The 20,396-nt window shown below is 38.6% G+C and overlaps 1 protein-coding gene across 1 annotated transcript in view; it reads left to right on the forward strand.

The window, feature by feature from the left end:
- The window catches only part of PAPSS1 (3'-phosphoadenosine 5'-phosphosulfate synthase 1), an 81,420-nt gene that overhangs the window by 22,557 nt on the left and 38,467 nt on the right, over nt 1–20,396 (forward strand). The window contains exons 5-9 of the mRNA XM_087826223.1: nt 206–324; nt 11,836–11,949; nt 14,204–14,315; nt 16,129–16,334; nt 17,705–17,840. Of these exons, the coding sequence (XP_087682349.1) occupies nt 206–324; nt 11,836–11,949; nt 14,204–14,315; nt 16,129–16,334; nt 17,705–17,840 (687 nt within the window). The remainder of the gene's footprint in view (nt 1–205; nt 325–11,835; nt 11,950–14,203; nt 14,316–16,128; nt 16,335–17,704; nt 17,841–20,396) is intronic.

A 20,396-nucleotide genomic window follows, 5' to 3' on the forward strand; every position in this document is an offset into this window, starting at 1 on the left:
CGACAATCGACTGTATGTGTGTAAAGAAGAAACAAAAGTTTAATTAGAAATCTTCCCCCAAGAAAGGAGTTTCAATGCTTTAACCCTTTACCTTAGAGGGGCCAAATAAATATTAACTTCAGCATAGCAGAGACTTGCACTGATGAAAACAAGTGTAATTTATTTTTAATTTCCGCCTTCCTTTATTATCTGGTACCTTTTATAGGTTTCACTGGGATTGATTCAGAATATGAAAAACCAGAAGCCCCAGAATTGGTGCTGAAAACGGACTCCTGTGATGTAAATGACTGTGTCCAGCAAGTTGTGGAACTTCTGCAGGAACGGGTAAGGAAAGGCCAGACGGGGAATTTCCAGAGACTAATTCTGTTTATTGTATAAACATGTCCTCCAAAAAAAAGGTGGTAATATGGAGGAATATCTGTATTTTTAAATTCTTTATAGTGCTAACAGTTTCCTGTGTGTGTACATTGCTGTGTTGGGGGGATATGATGTATGTACAACATGTGAAATATCTCACCAATATCGCTCAACCCACAGGAGGCTTGAGAGCCAGTAATCTTTTATTTTACCAGTAATTTTACCACACAAGTACCTAACAGAGAGAATTCAGCCTCAGTTTATTCAGGTTTACAACTTGGCGTTCTTATATTTTTTTCAGTTAAGGCACCTACGGTAGTACTGTGGGAGCCAACCTCTGCTTTGAACCTGGGAGGCCTTGGAGGGGGAGATTTCTGCGTCCTTACATGCGTTAGCAGATCCCTGGTTTGTATCAGCTCAGGATCTTGGGCCAAGAGTTTCCACTACCTCCCTCCCTCGGGCAGGCCATATTTGCTTCTACCCCTCCCCCAGGAACAGTGGGCCCTGGGAGGCTTTCCTGCCCTTCCCTGTCAGCTTCAGGCTTGTGTTACGTGAACCAGGGGTACAAGGAGATGGGAAACTTTGAGGCCTGTGCACCACTGAGGAGAGCTGGCTCTCAGGCCCCCAGACCTGCCCCTGGTCTTTCTTCTGAGCACCTGCTCTAGGCCTGACTGTGAGTGCAGAACTCCTCTATCTGGGCTCCCAGTTACACTAACTAACCTGTCACAGAGTTTTAAAAACATCTTAGCTGTTTCTTCCTTTCTGCCTTCGTTGCAGTTTCCTTTTCCTCCCATGCTCTACTAAAGGGAACAGTTCATGTGTCTTATCTTGTCTTATCTTGGTGGGACTTGTCGCTCTTTGGGAGCAGTTCACGTCACTGCTGTAGCACCCTGGCTCTGGTATGGGCTCAGGGAGGTAGATGATTTCATGGATTAGCTGGCCTTTCCTTGTTACCTGATGTTCTGTTGTAGAATCTGTTCCATTTTCAGCACATTGTCTATTATTCTGCTTTTTGCTGTTGGGGTTGTTTATAGTTTTTAAAAATAAATTTGTATGAAAAGCATACATATTAATTCCATGTTATTTTTGTGGAAACTATGTTTCCAGTTCCTTTTCATCTTGATTGTATTTTTGTTTGCATTTTTTATACGTTGAATCTGTCTTTTTTTAGCTTGAGATTTGTCATATCTGTGTTAGAAAGTTTACATAATTTCATTTTCTATTAGTTTAGATTTTCTTCTTATATCTAATTAGTGATTCTTAAGTTTTTTTAATAAAACCTAAGAAATTATACTCATAGAAACTCATATATAATTAGGGGGGAGTCATGAGTCTCTGAAGCCATTTTATGGATTACAGATAATTCCAGATAGTTCAGATATTTTATAAGAGATTATTAAACTTAATGTGTGATGGGTACCACAGGTCTCTCCCTCCTTCCCTTTTTTCTTTCCTTCAATTCCTAACTACTTCTTTGGACCCTGCTTAAAATTGCATTCTGTAGAAGCTTTTTTTTTTTTTTTTTTGTAGGAGGCACATGATTTTGTTATTATTATTTTTTTAAATTTATTTTGAGAAAATTCTTTGTAAGTCTAAAAATAGCACAGAGAATTCCCGTATCTCCTTCCCCAGCTTCCTCTTTATGAACCGTATTACGTGACCATAGAACATTTCTGAAGATTAAGAAATTAACCTTGGGTATAATACTGTAAACTAAAGCAAAGATTTATTTGGATTTCACAAGTTTTTCCTCTGAAGTACTTTCCTGTTCCAGGATTCAATCAGGATCCCACACTGTATGTAAGTTGATTTTTAACCATGATTCTGTAAGATGAAAATACAGACTCATGATATCTATAAGGCATAAGACTTTGGATTTTTTTTTCTTTAGGGCTAAAAATTGAGAGTAAACGGCCACTCTACAATTTGAGGCTCCTACTGCTCGTGTTCTCTTTACCTGGTCACCCAACCTCCATTTTTGTATGCCTTTTATTGCATCCTGTATTGTTTGCACAATTATCTTTCTAAAGTGTAGGCTAACATATATATATATATATATATATATATATATATATATATGTATGTATGTATGTGTGTGTGTATAAATTTTTATTTTTTAAACTCTAAAACATTTATTGATTTTTTTTTTTCATTGTTTATAGAATTAAGGTGATTTGTGTTCAGGCTTTTCCAAAGCCTGGTTCCAAGCTGCATATTTTATTGTTGTCCTATGTATTCCATTCCGGTATTTCCTCCCTCCCTTCCTTTCATGCCATTGCTTACCTTAGTTTATGTTTTGTGGCCTTTTTTTTTTTAATCCTCACCTGAGGATATTTTTTCCTTTGCTTTTCAGAGAGATTGGAAGAGGGAAGAGAGAGAGAGACGAAGGGAGGGAGAGAGAGAAAAAGAAACATTGATGTGAGAGAGGCACGTAGATCGGTTGCCTCCTGAACGTGCCCGGACCAGGGCCTGAGACTGAGCCTGCAGCCGAGGTACGTGCCCTTGACCAGAATTGAACCTGAGACCCTTCAGTCCGAGGGCCAACGCTCTGACCACTGAGCCACACCGGCTAGGGCAAGAACTTAACTCTTATTTATATCAGTTAGCCTATGATAAAATTGGTTTCCTTATACATTCTTTTGCTTAAAGTCGTCGAACCTATTGATGACTTTAAATGAGGACTTACTATAATCACTTCTAACTTGAATTACTATGGTAGTTTCTCAAGTGGTCTTTGCTGGGTACATATATCTGTTGTTTAATTTTATTCATACAATAAACCTATGAAGTATTTCACAGATCCTAAGTAACTGGTCATGAACCTATGGCATTCTATACCTAGGATTCCAGGTGTATAAATCCCTAGGATTCATTTTCATATACCATTGGCTTTTACTTTTAAGAATGTTCTTATTCTACCTTAAGTGCAATGTAATTAAATCTACAACCAGCAAGGGATTCTGGTTATATTAGTTTTAGACAGAGAATTTTTCTTTTGAAAAATTATTTGTTTTTAAATTAAAGCTGGGTGATGACAAAAGAAGAAATGCAAATGCCTCCTTAATGCAGTTGTCTTCTTCTGATACCACCCTCCTTTGGGGAAAAGATATCACTTCCTATTAGCATGTGTTTCTGTATTGTACGTGGCTCATACTGTTAGTCAATTTAACAAATATTTAGTGCCATACACACTGGGCATTACTGTAAACACGGGTCGTGGCAGTGAATTAAACAGTAAAAAATTCCTTTCTCATGGACCTTAATTTTTAGTTTTTATCACCATTATTTGTAGTTTCAGATGAGAATGATAATATATAAATTCACTAATTTTTTTTTTTTATAACTGTGATGTGGAATTTAAAAATCCTGTTGAAGGAAGACTACACATACACACACATAATGACTCCTTCTGTTCTGGAATGTATCCACTGGTTTTTCTCAACAAAGTTGAATCTTAAATGAGCATTAGGGCACATGGGAGACCTGTGAGCGCCTGGCGTTCAGCTCAGAGTTTACGGTTAGTTGGTGATCGAGGAGTACGTCTGCCTGCTGCACCCTTCCTGCAAGGTGACTCTCCATAACAGACTTCTCCCTGGTGGTCTGGGTGGCAGATGCGTCCGCTTCATTGTCATCACAAAGGCATTTGTGACCGTTTTCCAAAGGTGGGTTATGCGGGCTCACGGAGTGGAGTTCAGATACAGGTTGGGAGGTGAAGAGGTTGAATGTGTGGAGTGCAGAGGTGTTTTAAAGCAAGGAAGAATAACCAGTCATTGTAGCTTTCTGGTGTGTGCGTTGAGTGGGGATGTGAAGACTAGAGGTTCTACGTTACCCCTGTTGTGTGTAAGAATAGTAACTGTGTGCTAGAAGCAAGCGTCATTGGCAGAGGTGGAAAACCATCAACAGGAACTCCCATTTGTTGAATTCTTACCATGTACAAGGCCCTGTATTAGGCACTACAATAGCAATATTGCGTTTAATTTGTATTAAAACTCTGGGAAGTAGTTATAATTATTCTCATTTAACTGATAAGGAAACTGATTCAGGGAGGGGAGGTGGTTTGTCCCAGGGTAGTTCAGTCGGGCTGCGTAGGATTGGAGTGCGGTCTGATAGATTCTGCAGCCCCACACCCTGTCTTTCTACTGCACTGCCTTTCCTAATATCTACATGCTTTCAGTTTCTAGTTTATTTCTGAAATGTGAATCTTTTCTTTAACTCTTTTTCACATTCCTTTGCCATTTGTTCCCTAAGTGTAGTTGGCATTAAGAAATTGAGAAGAATGGGCATTTCATTGACTTAATGTTTTTAGAATACTTTTAAAATACTTCAGAGCAGATCAATGACAATACTGTCTGGGCTGGAAAGAATGTTTATTATGTAAAGAAATAAACTGCCATGCCTGTCCTTGGTTAGTGTGGAATGTCTGTTCTATGTAGTGTGAAATAGGAAAAGTGTTTGTAGGTCACTGGTCATTAAACTCAATCTCCAGCCCTCTACCCACAACCGTCTGGGGGTGGAGCTCAGAGTTCCAACCCTCTAATGACTTGGTCTTTTTGGACTGAGCCCCTCAGCTTGGATCAATGATTTTCAACCTATTTCACCTCATGGCACTCAAACTAATTACTAAACTTCTGTGGCACACCCAAAAATACATTTTTTGCCGTCTGACAAAAAAAAAGATATAATTTTGATTCATTCACACTGGATGGCTGTTGCTGTGTTGGCTGTTGTCATTTTTTTATTTGACCGTTGAAGGGAAAAGAGATCACTGCCCTGTCTAAATAGTCAGGTGTTACATGTTTTAAAAATTCTTGCAGCTCGCCAGTTGAAAATTGCTGGCCTGAATCGGCGATGGAAGGAGACTTGACGTGGGGTGGTAAACACACAATACAATATACAGATGATGGGTCGTAGAATTGTATACCTGAAACCTGTATAATGTTATTAACCAATGTAACCCCAATAAATTTAATTAAATAAAGAAAGAAAATTCCTGGCCTAGGGTCATCTCATTAATGTACCAAAGACAACTTACCACTCAGGAGATTCTAGAGGTTTCAAGAGCTGTATGCCAGGAAATGGGCATAAATATCAAATACATATTTCCCATTGTATACAGTTTTTTATAAGAGCAGAGAGGTGTATGTTTTGGGACTTCTAGAGAATGCAGGTGTGTGAGAAGTGCTGTCTCCATGGTAACAAACAAATGGAAGTTTTTCTGTCCGGTGTTTGGTATTACTTTGGAGAGACTCTTCTGAAATGAATTCTACCAGGAATTGTTTCGTTAATCTTCTTTACTGAGAAATGGCATTGGTTTCACTGATCAATAAAAGTATGTTTTTAGGTTGCTGTATGATGGGTATTTTCGGAGGATGGGTATTTTGGTTACCACAATATCCTCTGTCATCTCTGCATTGTCTTTCCTTCTGACCTGTGCAATGTAACAGGATAGGTTAATGTGGTCATTTATGTAAAGACTGAATTTCTCAGTATTTTGCCACAGCATCTTTATTTCTTATTGTGCTTCAGGTGGCATATATTTATTCAAGAATGTGGAAGACACTGAAAAATATTGAGGATTTTGAATCAAAAATTTTTTTCCTAACCCTTGAATGGTCACTAGATGGCCTGCTGGTATTGCATTTTAACTTGGTGTGTTATGCCATAAGGAAGTAGGCTTCTTGCTGCTGGTTTTAATCTAAAGTGATATTTTAAATACTGTTTTTAAATCTACCAGGAACTCTAGATTTACTAGTGCTATAAATTATTTAAAGGTATGTCTCTTTACGGAATGGCGGTTTAGTGCTCTAAGTGGATTTTATACTGTACATAAAAACCAGACTTCGCAGCTCAGTTTTTAAGTGTTGCCAGAATGTCGTTTGGTGTTCATGCCTTGGATGCATGTAGTTTAGATAATAGGCATTTAATATTTACATAAAAATATGAATGTGCTCTAATGTTCAAAATCTGTTGAGCAGATTTGGCTCAAGAAAAAAGTATACATAATACTTAAAGGAAAAACTTAAAATACGGAATCACTATGTTTATTAACATGTTCAGAGTTCTTTAGGAAGATTAAAGAGAAGGCAAGAGCTACTTTGTATTTTCAGGTAGTAAATATAGTGAAATGTTGTTTTTCTGCCTTCCAGTTTCCAGGTGAAAACAAACAGTTGTCTCTGAACAAAGATACGGATACGGCGTACGTTAGATCTTAGATTGCATGTAGTCAGGCAAGCAAAATGTTTTGAGTACTCATGTTACATTTTAAAATTAATGTTTAAACATTCATAATATCTAAACCTACCTCATTGATAGCATGTAAATTATGTCCTGACCCCCTAGTCAGGGGGACTCCTAAGAGCACCCCTAGATCCTCTTTACCCTGAAATGTTGGGTGACCGTGGACCTCTGAAGATCAGATGAGGGATTTAGGTATACAAACACTTGCTCCCAGCCTGGCGTATGATCTGTTTTTGTTTTAAAGTAAATTCCCTGAAGTAAAGAGTTTTATATGTACAATTCGAAGAACACAGTGTTTTCCAATAGCTCTGGAAATCCTGATGAATCCCAAATAAAATGGAAAGCTCGTGTGGCAGGGATGTCATTTTATTGTCCAGATACCTTGTCTCACTTGGAGGTGGTTTTGTTCCTATTAGAAGTTCAGTAGTGGTTTTGGAAACTAAAAAGATTTGTTGTCATTGTCACTAGAATATGCTAGAAACTGGCTATGTCTGCATTTAAAAAAATTCTTTTTGTAATCCTAATACTTCTCTTCTCTCTACACTTAGAATCTCCATAAAACTGGCTTCCTGACTGGTGCTGTTACATTTGTGTTAACTGCAAAAAACGTTCACTTTATGAATCTTTTTAGACGAGGGAAACAGTAGCAACCTTTTGAACTTTTATCTTGGCATTGGTTAGTCATCAGAAGAATTTTGTATCTAAGTTGTGAAGCTAAAATTTATTTTAAAATAATGCTGGATATGAATTTTGAAAAGGGAAGGATTTTGTGAAATGCTTGTAATGAAAAAATTATTTTGACTCAAAATAGGAAAATGTTCTTTCTTGAAAACAAAGCGATGATAGCATTTATGTCTATACATATAAAGCAGGACATTACTAAAAATGCATTGATGCTAAAGCTATGGCTTTATTAGTGCACAAAACATTAAAAAATAATTTGGTTGGGCTAACAGTATAAATGCTACCCTTTCATGTACAAAGTAATTCTGTTGGAGACACTTGGATTTGTTCACAGATTATTTATGTATTTGCTTTTTAACTCTGGGTATGGTTAGAAGGAAACTCTAGACACGATGTGTGGAAATATTTGTTAGTTCTCAGTTCCTACTTTGAACAGCCGTCAGAGGGAGTTGATTTATTCACCCGAGTGACCCCTCCGGGGCTGTGGCGTTCCAGAGGGGGGTGAGTCCAGGGCGGGGTAAGGGGCACAGGCCCAGGCCCGTGGGGCGTTGCAGTGAGCAGTCGTGTGCTGCTCTCTTCATCAGTATTTGTTTACTGAATCTAGTGATGCCGGTTTAGGAAACCAGCTGAAAATGCCCTGTTGCATCCAACGAAGATCGAAAGATTAGTCTGTTGGATGCTATCCTCTGACCCTCCAAGTTTGTTGACAATTCTCAGTGGTAAATGCGGAGGAGGGGGAGAGGAAGCAGCCCCCAGCACAGCATAAAAAAGGTATTCCATCCTTATAGTCATACCTGTTTCAGAGATGCAAAGAAAGCTTTTCGCAGTTGTCCTTTCATTGAAGTTGAGAACGAAATTCTTCCCTTCCCTGGAGTCCCTATGTCATTTGTTCCCAGACTGGATTCGAACGTCTAAGGGGTCTTAGAGTGGTAGAAGTGGAAGTTTTCATTTTATTTGTAATGATGGGATTTGAAAAAGTTGGTTGAAAATCGTTCATATAGAAACGTTTAGGCCTAACTGAAATGTTGTTATCCTTACTTTTTGTCAAGAACTTGATCAACACAGAAATATCACATGCTGACCAGAAACCCTGGGAATAAATGTTTAATAAACTCATGAAAATAAACTAAGAACAACTTGTGTGTCAAAATGTTTCATAGCTTGGTTTTCATGGGAGAAACAGTAATGGTGTTTTTTGTTTGTTTGTTTTTTGAGGAGAATAGTATTGGGATCTCAGTTCCAACACTTAACAATTAATAACTGTACACCTTGGAAAATAACCTACTTTCTGTGGCTTCAGTTCTCTCTTCTATGAAATGGGAAACAATAGAATTGTACTGAGGACTCTGTGAGTTATTATGTGTCGAGTGCTTAGAACTGTTTGTGGCATGTAGCGATCAAACTATAATTACTATTGAGTATTTATTGTGTGCTAACTGCAGTGGAAGACAGTATAGCAGGGATTTGGGACAAGTTGATAACCTTTCTTATGAGCCTCAGCGTCCTCATCTGTAAAAGGAAGATAGCAGTAGTTTCTTCTACCTTCATAGGTAGAATTGCAAAGAAATTAAATGAATTAATTCATAAGAAGCTCTTAGGACAATGCAGGTATTATAGAACACATTCAGGAAATATTAGCCCTGCAGTTCAGTCATTTAATTGTCACAACAGTCCTGAAATAAAGAAATCAATAAATATTTTTTAAACCACTGAGAAGGAGACAGGTTCAGAGATGTTAGGTAACCTGTTCAAGGTTGCAGTGTTAGAATCTGAACTCAGCTCTTAGGTGCAAACATCAGAAATAACTGACCGGTAGACCCCTGTGGCTTTCTTGTACCTCCTTTTAATTTTTAAGATGGTGTGTCCCTAATGTTTTGTGATTAATGTAAATGTTTAAGTTTAAGTCTGTTTTGTCATACTCTTCCTCACAAAAGTCCTAGTGAATGTCAGCCTTTTTGTGTAACTTAAGTAAATTTTAGCGTTTGTTCCTAGTCTGGAGGATTTTAATTCTTTATTTTGCAGCTGGTAGAATGTGTATGTCTCAAGACATCTATGAGAGCTTCACAGATCCAAGAAGCTAAGTGAACATATAGGGGGTGTGTGTAGTTCACTTAATGCACATTACATTATTCTTCCAGGAAAAGTTGATTCTGAATTTTTATTTTCTAGTTGATGAAGTAATAGGCTTTGTACAGATCGCTGAAAGTACTCCTTGCCCTATAATGTGCCTATGGGCGAAAAACAGTTGGAAGATTATACAAAAATGATAATGATAACCATGTACAGGGTGATGTGTTTTTCTCATTTCCAAATTCTCTTTACTGCTATTTTTACTTTAAAAATGTATCAAGTGTATTAAAATACATGTATTAATGTATTAAATGTAATAAATGTATTAAAATAATTCCTGGAGTTAGAAGGCACAGAATGTAGACTACGTTAAGTTAATCTGTTTCTCTTGTTAGAGATAAAGAAGAGTCTTTTCTATATGTGATTTTCTCTTCAGGTGCACAATGAAACGACCTCCTCAGCCAAAGTTAAGACATGTCCTCTTTACCTTGGGTTCATTGGAAATAATCTGCCTCATTCATAAAAGTTGTGTAGTATTTTTATCTCCAAAGAGTGGAAGCCGGTGGAAGCTGTCTTTCTGCCTTCGCCAGTGTTCTTTAATGCCCCGATGTAGTCTTTGCCTTCAGTAGAGACAGTAAATACCTTCAGCTGCGGGTGCTTGCTGGACACTTAGTTGCAAAGAGGGTCTGGAAGGTTTGTGAAGTGTCCTGTGCTGTGCAGGGCTTGTGCTTTGCACACACACTTTCCAACTTTCCTCCTTTGAGCAGTGGGGCGGGCACTCAAGGGACTGAGGGGCCTCCAGAAAGTGCCCTTCATATCTGCACTCCGGGAGCAGTCCAACTGGTGGAGCTTGGTATGGCAGCAAGCGGTGTTTCTTTCTTTCTTTTTATTTTTTAAAAATAAGTCCTCATTGATTTCAGAGAGAGGTAGGGAGAGGGAGAGAGATAGAAACATCAATGATGAGAGTCATTGATAGGTTGCCTCCTGCACACCCCCAACTGGGGCTTGAGCCCGCAACCTGGGCATGTGCCCTGACCGGGAATCGAACCCGGAGCGCCTGGATCCTAGGTCGACGCTCAATCGCTGAGCCACGCCGGCCGGGCTCAATTCTTCTTAATACTGAATAATATCCCATTGTCCGGATGTGCCGCAGTTTAGTCCACCCGCTGAAGGACTTCTCCGTCGTTTCTGGTTTTGACAGTTGTGAATAAGGGTGCTATCAACATCCGTGTGCAGGCTTATGTAAGGACATAAGTTTTGAACTTATTTTGGTAAGATAGCTGGATTGTGTGATAAGAGGATATTTAGTTTTGTAAGGAACCACCAGATTGTCTTCCGAAGTGTCTACCATTTTGCGTTCCCACCAGCAGTGAGAGTCGGTGTTGCTCTGTCTCCTCACCAGTTTTTGTTGTTAGTGTTTTCGATTTTGGCCATTCTAGGCCTGTAGTGGTACCTCATTGTTGTTTTAAATTGCATTTCCCTGATGACATATGATGTAGGCTATTGCTTCATATACTTGTTACCTGTATATCTTCTTTGGTGAGGTGTCTGTTCTGACCTTTGTCCCATTTTTTTAATCAGGTTTTCTTGTTGTTGAGTTTTAAGAGTTCTTTGTATATTTTGGATAACACTGCAAATATTTTTTCCTAGTCTATGGCTTGTCTTCCCATTCTCTTGGGAGTTACTTTATTTTGAATAACAAAGTATTGCTTGGATGAGATACATGTGTATGAAAAGCTTTTGGTCAGTGCCAGTTTTATATGCTTATCGAGTTTACTTGATAGATTTGACTTAAAAAACTTAAACTAAATTAAATACATTTAGTAATTATTCCTAGGAGTGTGGCAAATGTGGATTGATACAAGCCTTGTATCGATCCCATGTGAGTGGCTATGTTGTGGTAATTACAGATATTTTTTTCTAGGATAAATGAGGATAAGGGCTGTCCCAATGTTGTATAAATGAGTACTTGGAGTTTGCATAAAATTTCCAGATTACATTTCATGTGGGATCAAAAGTGCTGTTTATCAAACCTGCAGTGGTGGGAATAAGGCTGACATACTCTGGAGCACTGTGTCTCATCATTGAAAAGGTGGCTTAAGGGACATAATTTTATGACATGTTAAAGACAATAATGGTTATGTTTAGAGTATTTTTTTGTTTGCTTACAAATTCTTTTTATCATTACCTCTTTGAGGTCACATCTGCTCTGCAGTTGCCTGGTTTTGACATATGTGGTACAACTTAGGAATTTCTCTCTCACTAGATAATGGGACATTATGCATAGTGACTTCTTGTATGGGGAATTTTATCTGCTTGAGAGTAGACCACCTGACATTTGCAAAATTGACTGGGGAGGGACAGCATTCAAAACCCTCTTTTATACTTTTTTTTAAAGGTCTTATTTTGAAATTTTAATTTTCCTCATTAAGATACCCTTTGAAGAACTCTAAAATTCAAGTTTATCGTACTTTTGTTTTTGTATAGGATATTGTACCTGTAGATGCCTCTTATGAAGTAAAAGAACTGTATGTGCCAGAGAATAAACTTCATTTGGCAAAAACAGATGCAGAAACACTACCAGCATTGGAAATTAATAAAGTAAGTGCTTAGTTGCTTCTCATACCAAGTAATTTAGCCTTATGTATAGTCAGTAGCCTATAAAATTTGTGGTTTTATGGTTGCATTTGAAGGCATGATTGGTTGTGATGTGTATCACAATTTCCAGGGTGGGAAATGTGTTTAATTTGTGAAATTACCATATTCCAAAATTACCATGGCTTTGATTTTCTTTTCATCATAATATTTATTTATTTTTAAATATCAGAGAACAAAGATTATGTAAGATTATTAGGCTTATCAGAAGACCTGGGTTCTAAAAGATTAAGAAATACTAATCTGTAATAATTAATTGACAATAATTAATTTTAAAAATGAACATTTTTTCCTTTTAAACATGTTTCCCAATTCTCTTCCAAAACCCTGACTCTTCCTTCCTTATATTGTTAAGGATGTTTCTGTTGTATATCTTAGCTCTAATGATATCATTAGTTATTTTCCCAACAAAAAACTGCTTAAACTAAATATGATGAAAATGGAGATTATAATTTATCAGTTTCAAATCTTGGAGAATTTTAAGTTGTATCATTAGGTATACTCTAAAAACAAAGATTAAGGAATAAGAACTTGGACTAGAGGTAGAATTTCCCAGTCTTTCTTTTAGTGTAGTAAAAATCCGACACACCCAGGAAAGTGCCAAATCTGAAAGTAAGGAGAAAGGGAAAACAACAACAACCCAAACTTCTGAGCTTGGAGAAAGACTTTTCAGATTTCTGGTAGGAGTAGATGATCCGATGTGCTTTGCATGATTGGGTCTCTGACCAGAAGCCAGTGCGTGCTGGGAGTACAGACACGTCGGAGGTGAGAGCGAGCCACTCAGGAGGCTGATGGCTGCAGAGGAATGCTGGGTTTTGTCACTGATGACTTTGCATAGAAATAACACACACGCACAGAAGAAAAATGACAGTGAATGAATATGAATCCAGGTCAGTCAGACTGGACAACCCAGAAAGACAGTGGCCTTTTCTAAATGTAAACTTTTCGTCAATACAGTGGTTTATTCTCTGCACAGCAGTATGAAAAATTAATTAAAAACTCCATGCTAAGTCAGATAATGTATTAGCTTGAGCTGCCATAACAAATACATAGACTGAATGGCTTAAACAGCAAAAGTTTAGTTTGTTAGATTTTAGGAGGTTAGAAACTTCAAGATCTAGGTGCTAGCGATTTGGTCCCTTGTGAGCCTATCTTCCTGGCTCGAGGACATCACCTTCTTACCTTATCCTCGCAGGACAGAGAGAGGTAGCTCTGGTGTCTCTTCCTCCTCTTATTCGGGCAGCCAACCTATTTAATCAGGATGCACCCTTATGACCTCATTTCCATCACTTCTTCATAGGCCCTATCTCAGAATAAACTCACATTGGGGGTTAGGGCTTCGACATGATTTTTAGGGGAACACAGACATTTAGTCCATAATAGATACCATCTAGAATTGGATTCTAATATAGACAGAGGTGTAGGAAAAATTAATAGGATGAAAATTTGAAATGAAACAATTTGGTGCATGAATATAATTTTTCCTGTGAATTGAAGAAGAGGAATTTGATTTTTCAGTGAATTGGTTAACCTACTTTGGAAATAAATAGTTAGCAACATTTTAGTGTACACGAGTTGGGCAGGTGCTTCATCTTTTCTCCTTTGGGAACCACTGTTACATGTGTACAGCACCCAGTTAAAAATGAGCATCCCAGTTTACATTAATGGTACATAGATCATCATTTTTTTAACATGCTAATGGGATATACTAGAAATCTTTGTAAAATGAAGGCTACTCTGTCATTAGGGAAGGACTATTTTTGGTAGGTATTTTTATCTGAAGTTTGTTTTAGTTTAAGACAGTGGTTGTCCAAGTGTAGTTTTCAGACATCATCGTTAGCATTTTTGGGAGCCTGTTAAAAATACAAATTCTTGGTCCCTACAGCAAACTGACTGAATCTGAAATGGGGAGTGGAGCCGTCTTCATTTTAATGAGCCTTCCAGTAGTTTTTTTTATACATATTAACGTTTAAGAACCACTGGTTTAGGAGGTGCTACCCTTATTGGAAATGCTTGCAAGCCTAATGTTGTTTAAACTTACTAGGAGAAATAAGTATTTTTCTTGTGCCCTTATTTATTAGATATGTATAATCTGTAGTTATTTTAGAGATGTTTGTTTCCATCACTTCAGAACTAAAGGCGATTGCTGCTTTTGTTCACAAGCACATGACACAGGAAAATTTCCTTTCTCATTTACTAGGTGGATATGCAATGGGTGCAGGTTTTGGCAGAAGGTTGGGCCACTCCACTGAATGGCTTTATGAGAGAGAGGGAGTACTTGCAGTGTCTTCATTTTGATTGTCTTCTGGATGGTAAGACATTTTACATTCTACAGAACATTGAGTGTGGAAGAGATATTCACAGTTGCCGGGGTTCGTCACTATAGAAAGTCGTGGGTCCATCTTAAGGTGCATTTTAAGACTAAGTTATGTCAATACTGGACATTTTCAGTGTGTAGTGAGATCTGTTTTCCATTTTTGTTTCCCCAATTGTGACTTATTGCAGGGGGAGAAGGAAAACCTGAGGATTAGGGATGAAATGAATTTCAAAAGCACATAGTTTCCCTATGCCATATCCACCTGATCATTTTTGTCTGCCCGAAAAGTGCACATACTTACTTCAGTTCAGTTTGGCTACACTGAAGCCCATGCTTACCTAAGCCAGGCATTCCAGTAGGGAGTCAGGGAGGCCAAGTTAAGGAGTCCTGGAATAGGTGGTCAAAAGAATGGTTCTTTCTGTTCTTTTAAAACACTCAAAAAAAAATTTGCCAAAGAAATTGATGCTCTGTATATTGTAATTACAATCCAGCTATCTTAAACTTTGTATACTGTTGGTGAGATTAATTTGCCACCTTAAAGAAAATACTGTTGTTCAATGTCACAGAACTCTACTAAATGGCTACCATGTCCTTCTGTATTATGACTTCTTTTAACTGGGGAGTGAAGTAGATATTAGAAGATGTAATTTCTAATCATTCTTCTTGAGAAATTTTATCACAAGAACATAAAGATTAAATATTGCTTTTTTATTTTCTTCCTTGGGACTAATGGTAAAGTCTTTGTGCACTGTGTCTTAAGTAATGATGTAGTCTTGGGTTTGGTGCACATTTACCTACTAATTTTCCATTTTGAACTGTACCTAGTGGTGGTAATTTTAAATCAGCCAAGCAGCCCTGCCGGGCGTGGCTCAGCGGTTGAGCATCGACTTAGGATCCAGGTGATCAGGGTTTGATTCCCGGTCAGGGCACATGCCCAGGTTGCGGGCTCGATCAATGACTCTCTCGTTGTTGATGTTTCTAACTCTCTCTCTCCCTCTCCTTTCATCTCTCTGAAATCAATAAAGATATATTTAAAAATAAATAAATAAAACAGCCAAGCAATTATCAAAGAAGTCATGCCATGATTTCCCAAAAATGTCTGGTTTGTATTTGGTATGTAAATAAGATCCCACATAAGACTCTGAGAGTGTGTTTTATTTTTCTAATCTGTGCACGATGAGAAAAAAGGTCGTTTAGAGCTTGAGAGGTTGGGAACTGAGACTGTGCCTTTAGTCTCTGTGGGACATATTTTGGGTTAAATGGAGCACTGATTACCTACTGCCTTTGTTTCTTGGCCAGTGATAGCTGATTGATTCAATTCTGATTTAAAACCAAGAAACAAGAAAACTTTTGGGGTGTTTTTGTCTTCCTGTCTCAGGGATACCCACGTATACTCAAGTATTAACCAACTTGCCACTCAAAAGGTAGTTATCAGCAAGCATTTAAATTTCTCCTGAAGAGGCCCTGGACCGTAGTTCTTTGTCTTAGTCATATTTTGGAGGTGTTCTATATATTCTTGGTTAGACTTAACCAGTTGATTTTTCCTTGTTAAACAGTTTCTTTTACGTCTGTGAGTCTATGCCATAGTTTTTCCCCCCAAAATAGTCTCATGAATTGTTGTGAGTATTGCTACACACATTGTTGATTTTCTTAACTTTTGCTTTTTTTTGTTAGCCTCTGTCCCGTGTTCCGTCTCCTGCTTTTCTGTGCCAGGCACCAGTTGAATCCTGTCAGTGTCCACTGAACTGAGAGGTGTATATTAGAGCCTGTTGAGTAATCCAAGCTGTGTGTTCTTTTGTGCCCTGCAGGGGGTGTCATTAACTTGTCAGTGCCTATAGTTCTGTCAGCTTCTCACGAAGATAAAGAGAGGCTGGACGGCTGTACCGCATTCGCTCTGATGTATGAGGGCCGCCGCGTGGCTATTCTTCGAAACCCGGAGTTTTTTGAGCACAGGAAGGAGGAGCGTTGTGCCCGACAGTGGGGAACGACATGCAAGAACCACCCCTACATCAAGGTCCTTTACAAACATTGCTGCATTTTATCTTGATTTACAAATAATGTTTGCGCTGGAAATGTGGGCATTACCTGTGTATCAACTATTCCATTGGAATTGTTAATATTTTGCAGAATCAAGACTGGATCTTAGATTAGTGTGATGAGCATATGGTCTTGTCACTTGGTTCAGGTAAATATTTGTTCAACAGCTACTTAAGCATCTGTACACTAGGCACTGAGCTAGGTGCTGGTGCTGGAACATAGGGCTGATGAACACCTAAGCACAGGCCTTGTACACTCGGAGCTCCTGCCTTTAGGTGGTGGAGCACACGTTAATCATGTACGTACAGGTAGGATGAGAGGTGCTTTTGCCTAGTCTGGGTTTGTAATTGAGCATTGTGTCTCTGGTATGGAAGCAGTGAAATATAACTAGTCTTCCCAAAGGACCGGTCCCCTTTCTTCATCTCAGGTGAACTGTCCCCCTCCTCAGAGAAGCCTTCCCTGCCTCCTTTTTCTCCAGTGCTGCTCACTGTACGCCCTAGGTACTGGGCTCCATTGCCCTGTTTATTTTCTCTTTAACATTTGGTACCAGCTGGTATTTCCCTGCTCTCTCCTCTGTCTCCCCCACTGTACGGTAAGCCCCATCAGAGAAAGGTCTCTCTCTCGTTTTCTGTTATGCTTTCCAATGCCCAGTGTAGCCCTGGCACATACCAGTTACTCGGTAAAGGCTTATTGAATGAGTGGTTTGATAGATGGGGATGGATGACTTCCAGTGAGGAAGACCAGGCAGAAAGTGACTGCGGCAGTTAAGGTACGTCGTTAGCACATAAACTGAAGCAGTCGTGGGAGAAGGGTGAGCTTGAGCTGCTCGGTGAGAGTGGTCATGCCCTGGAAAAATTAATTCTCCCCTTCCCAGAGCAGGGAAAGAGAATGAGAGAAGTTGTAAGAAACTTGAGGTGGTGTGGAGAACGGAAGGCAGGACTTTGTACCCAACTCTATCATCATTACCTTAATTGCTCAAAAGTTTAGGATTGGAGAGCACAAAATAGGGGGTGACCCAGGGTTACAAATTCTTCTGTTAAATCAACATACGACAACAAAGAAAAGAATGTTTTTGTTACGTAAAAAGTCATAATTATTCGTGCTGGTTTTGTGTGCCTTTCTTTTGTAAATGTAATAGTTGTTTCATAAGTCCTGCGAGAAATTATAAAATATATTCTAATTCTGTAGCGTTTCCAATCCCAGTTCATTTGTTAAGCTAAATGGGTTTACCATTGACCTTGAGATGAAAGTAGAAGTTTACAAGGATAGTTAGCTTTTATGAGGGGAATGTTTTTATTTTCTCTTGGTCTCTGTTTAAAACAATTATTTTCTTTTTCTCCCCACTAGATGGTGATGGAACAAGGAGATTGGCTGATTGGAGGAGATCTTCAGGTCTTGGACCGAATTTATTGGAATGATGGCCTTGATCAGTATCGTCTTACTCCTACTGAGCTAAAGCAGAAGTTTAAAGATATGAACGCTGGTACGACATGGACCTAATTGTCTAATGTGGGATTACTTGGGGCGTCTGCTTGATGGGAAAAGTTCTAGAAGATTTTTTCCCAACACTTAATGTAAAACAGAATGAGGAGTCAAGGTAAATTGTAGGCCATTGGAACATGTAAGGAAAGGTGTGTTTGATCTAACGTTAGTTTGTATACTGTGTGGAAGATGGATGCTTGTAACAAATTGACCTTTTACTTGGTTATTATAAAACTCACCTGTTAAAGCTGAATGGAACTGTGGAAGAGAAGTTTTTTGAAGAGCTCACTCATATCAATGTGCTTTAAATCTGATTGTCTTGTATGAGTGGAACGTATCACTGCAGAAAGTAACAGAGCAGCAGAACTTTTATCATATTTGCTGTTCATTCAGCAGATGTTCGCTGCTCATCTTTATGTGCGAGAGTACCAAGTGCTGAGATCCATACGTGAACAGTACAGGAGCTTGCAGTGGAAAAGAGAGAGACGTTAAATAAATAGCAGAAAAGGTTGTTGAGGGGTAGGTTAATGATGATTTTAAATTTCTGGATTAGGGTGAAATGGAGCAGTAAGAGCAGAGAGCCTATAGATGCTGTTCCTTATAATATTGTTTTAAATATGATAAACTACTCCAGGACAGTTTTTTTATGCCAGAGATCTGCTGTTTGCAGGTCTTACACAGAGGTAGGTAAATGCTGTGTTTACACTGTTGGCCCATACTCTTTCTCTCCCTACAGTCACAAGTTCAAGGTGCCATGTGTGAAGCAACAGTGTTCATTGTAGTTGGGAGGTTTTTTTCAGATCTGAAAAATTCGAGGCATCTTACAATCGTGCTACTAATTGATTCTCACCCTCTACAGAAATGTTTAAGCCCTGAGCTTCAGTGTTCTTTTTAAAAAAATACAGGCAGAGATGGCTGGGAAAAATCAGGTGTATATGGTTGCTTTTTAAGGAAATAGCTGGCCACCAAGCCAGTTTTGTTAACCGGAAGCTTCCCGGCCAAGTGACTGTAGGAATCAGGGCAAGAGCACCCATTTAGTTGGTTTGTGTTCAGCTTCTATGACCCCGGCAGTCATTCGGAGTCCTGTGCACAGGTCCCTGCTTCACATCTAGTAATTATGTGATTATGAGAAATTGCTTTCCTTTCTAAAGCTCAGTTCCCTTCGTTGTAAAAGTGAGGTGATGGCACCTAATGTATAGGATTTTATTCTAAAAAGTGAAATGAGAGAAGATGCTTAAGGCACTGTGGACAGTACCTGGCACATAGTATGAGTTTAAGGTCATAATTTCTGTTATGTAAGTGAAGCTAGTCTTAATCTGTATTTGTGTGAAGGTTAGCAAAAGAGTGTCTGTTTATTTTTAAGCTTTATTGTAGTTTGCTGTAGTTTGGAAATGATAAGATCAAGAACTGGAGGCCACACACACGTTCTTCAGAGCCCCACAGTTCCCAGCCTGCCTCCTTCATCCACATTTCCTGCTCTGTTCCTGTAGGCTATTGAGCGTAGGATTTCTCTTCCAAACTTGACTCCTTTCCTCTGAATTTGAAGCAAATATTTGGCTTAAACGACTTGTGTAGGAATTTCTCTGAAAGCTACACTTGGTGCTTGCTTGTACAATAGCTTATTTATCTTGCTTGTTGCTAACATTTTTTGGGCCCGGTCACAGGGTAAGTCAATGATGGTGCCTCATTCTCTTGTCAGTACATGATTTAAGGGTCACTGTTTAAGTCAGTTCTGTCCACTGAGATGTAAGGTTTTCCTTCCTGACAAGAAACTGGCTTAGAATGAAAAGTCATCTTCTCCCATCCTTCTGTCCCAAGCAGGAAGTGCTTTGGATGCAGTCATGTGAAGGTACAGTGTCCAGAGCTCTGATAGTCATTTCATGTCATGAGAACCCAGGTGAATCTTAAACCGTTTGAGTTTCTGATCCAACCCTGGACTCCTCTATCTCTGGATTTCTTACTCAAAGACCTAATGCATGTTTGAATTATTTCAGGCACTTCTAATTGAGTCTGATTTGCAACCAGAAGCATCCAAGATATATATGTATGTGTATATATATGTAACGTGTAGACGTCTCTCTTTTTTCTGGAAAGAAAAAAGGAACAGGTTTAATGGAGGACTTGCTGAGATGACCTCATTTCCTTTCATTTCTTTTCCAAAATTCGAATTCATATTTAAAATTTGTGTGAGTAAATTAATTGTTGGCACTGTTGAGGAGTCTTATCAGGGAATTATCATTCATAATTAGAGACTATAATATTACATCTGTTTTACACTCTTCTTAGTCAGCCAAACGTTTTAAATCAGTTAGAGAATTTATTGCATAATGAGTGATTGCGACTTTGTTTAGAGTAGCTTAGGTCCAGTTATTAGTCTTATATTAGACAGCAGAGATCGTGGAGTGTTATTTTGTTTACTTTTCCATTTTAGACTAAGGCAAATAAGCAACAGACTGAGGAGTTCGCTTTGTAGCTCTTGTTCACTGTTAGGAAGCCAATAATAAGTCATCTGCTCATGTGGATGAAACATAGTTGAAGGGGGAGAGAACAGGGAACA

Source organism: Miniopterus natalensis, chromosome 1 (genome assembly GCF_054644295.1).
Source record: "Miniopterus natalensis isolate mMinNat1 chromosome 1, mMinNat1.hap1, whole genome shotgun sequence".
In the NCBI taxonomy this organism is placed as follows: domain Eukaryota; kingdom Metazoa; phylum Chordata; class Mammalia; order Chiroptera; family Miniopteridae; genus Miniopterus; species Miniopterus natalensis.